This window comes from Penaeus monodon, chromosome 22, assembly GCF_015228065.2.
Source record: "Penaeus monodon isolate SGIC_2016 chromosome 22, NSTDA_Pmon_1, whole genome shotgun sequence".
NCBI lineage: Eukaryota > Metazoa > Arthropoda > Malacostraca > Decapoda > Penaeidae > Penaeus > Penaeus monodon.
Genome location: NC_051407.1, coordinates 23,908,112 through 23,910,100, shown reverse-complemented (window position 1 = coordinate 23,910,100; position 1,989 = coordinate 23,908,112). Strand labels below are relative to the sequence as shown.

General features: G+C 51.0%; 1 protein-coding gene across 1 annotated transcript in view; it reads left to right on the top strand.

Annotated features, from left to right (window-relative positions):
• The window catches only part of LOC119587035 (proton channel OtopLc-like), a gene marked incomplete in the record, with an annotated part of 90,926 nt that overhangs the window by 87,533 nt on the left and 1,404 nt on the right, over nt 1-1,989 (top strand). Inside the window, 4 exon segments of the mRNA XM_037935782.1 lie at nt 62-279; nt 391-1,378; nt 1,495-1,670; nt 1,798-1,989. Coding sequence (XP_037791710.1) covers nt 62-279; nt 391-1,378; nt 1,495-1,670; nt 1,798-1,989 — 1,574 coding nt within the window.

Genomic DNA, 1,989 nt, shown 5'->3' with positions numbered 1-1,989 from the left:
GAGAATACTTGAGAATATATTGGAGGAGATCAATATGTTTAACTCCGGGCTTGTTCCACAGTGTCTGAGGGCTTGTATAGCGGCTCGGACTCCGGAGTACAGTCCGAGTATTCCTCCTGGGCCGCGCCTGTGTCTGGCGCCATCGGAAGAGACGTCTCCACGCCCGAGGTGATCCACAATTCAACCTCTAACTCGATTGACGACCTCGCCGAACGCCGCCAAACGAACGAAAACCAGGAGCAGGACATTAAATATTATCAGTCGGACTCTGATTGCGAGGTGAGTGCAGTAAGGTTGACATCAGTGCTCTATGATGTTAGTAGAATGACGACGAAATATGGCAGGTATTTTTGCCCTCATTCATAACAATGCTCTTCGTTTACCCCACAGAGTATCGACGACCTGCAATCTCCACAGGCTACTCGGAAGTCTGTTGGAGGAAGTGGCATGAACAATCCCGGGTTCGTGCATACAGAGCCCACGACTTTGGTGCTCCCCGTGGGCTCTCCTCCCCCTCTGAGTCGCGTTGGGACGGACCCCAGTATGACCTCCACCGCCTCCTCTACCGTCGGGATGGTGGCCCCGTCAAGGCAGCGAAGGAACAGCATGGTGTTGCAACTGAACCTGCAGGGTGCATTGCCAACCACCATGACTCTCCCAACGGCACCCCCGACTAACACAGGGACGCGCTCCGTATCTATGGTGTCCCTCAACCAGAACCAGCCAGTGACAACCCACCTGTACCCCAACCTCCATTCTGACACGCAGTCCATCTACAGCGAAGTCAACTACGGTGCAAGTCACGGCTACGCCAACCCGCCCATAGGCTCCCAGGCTTCAGCGGCGGGCGTGAGCTACAAAGTGCCCGAGCAACACCAGGCACACAGCAGCGGTACTCCATCGGGTCTCGTAGACGCGGTACCCCAGCCTGAACACCCTGACACCGAAGAGCCCCAGCCCACTGAACCAGAGAAAAAGTCCGAATGGTTCACTCACACGCTGAGCGAAAACTTGAGCGTCATCTACGCCGTCTTCTTGGTTATGCTCGGCGTCGTGATCTACCTGGCCGACACGTTCAGCGGCCATGACTCCGCCATGGCAGAAGGTTTCAACGTGTTCCTCATCGTGGCCCAACTACTTTGGCTGTTCTACGTTCATGTGGATGTCCGTCGTTATGTCAACCAAATTTCTCGGGCTCTAGAAGAAGCGAAAGCGAAGCAGACGGACAAAAGCGAGCAGGTGCAGCTGGAGCCAACTGGCGACGGCCAATACCAGCTGCGCATCAACCTGCCGGAACCAAGGAGAACCATTCCTCAGCACTATGGTTTCACTTCCGGAAGACACGGTGGTTCTCTCTACTTGAAGATCGGGGCTACAGGTAAATACAAAATATATTTCTATAATATATTAGCTTGAAATTATGATGATTTTGTTTAATGGTAATCACATGCAACATGTCTGCATAAGATATACAATTGCAATTCTCGCCAACAGTTTTCTGCTTTGGTTACCTGATCCACACCGGCCTGAACCTTGGCCAGAAGATCTTGTACCTCACTGAAGACGACCCCGCCTTCGACGATTGCACCTGTACTACTGACGTTGTAATGTCTGTGCTACAACCTGTATATGCCTTTTACCAGCTGTTCTTCATCTTCAAGTACTCCAATGTAAGTAAAAGAATTCAAGTAAATTGTTCAATCTGACAAAAATGTATTTTACACTACGTGTAATTTCTAGGGCGACGTGGCCCATATTGGCACAATAAAAGTAACGTTTATTTTCTTTCTTTTACAGCTGATCATCAACCGTCGCAAAGTCCTTTCACGATTTGGACTCATGCACTGCATCGGTGCCTCTCTCTGTTACTGGATCTACACCATCCTCCAAGAGACTCTTCAAGCCATCTTCATGAAGAAGAGCTACGCCAACAAGGACAACTACAGCACTGACGGATCCTCTACGGCCGCCCTTTACGGCTCAGGCTAC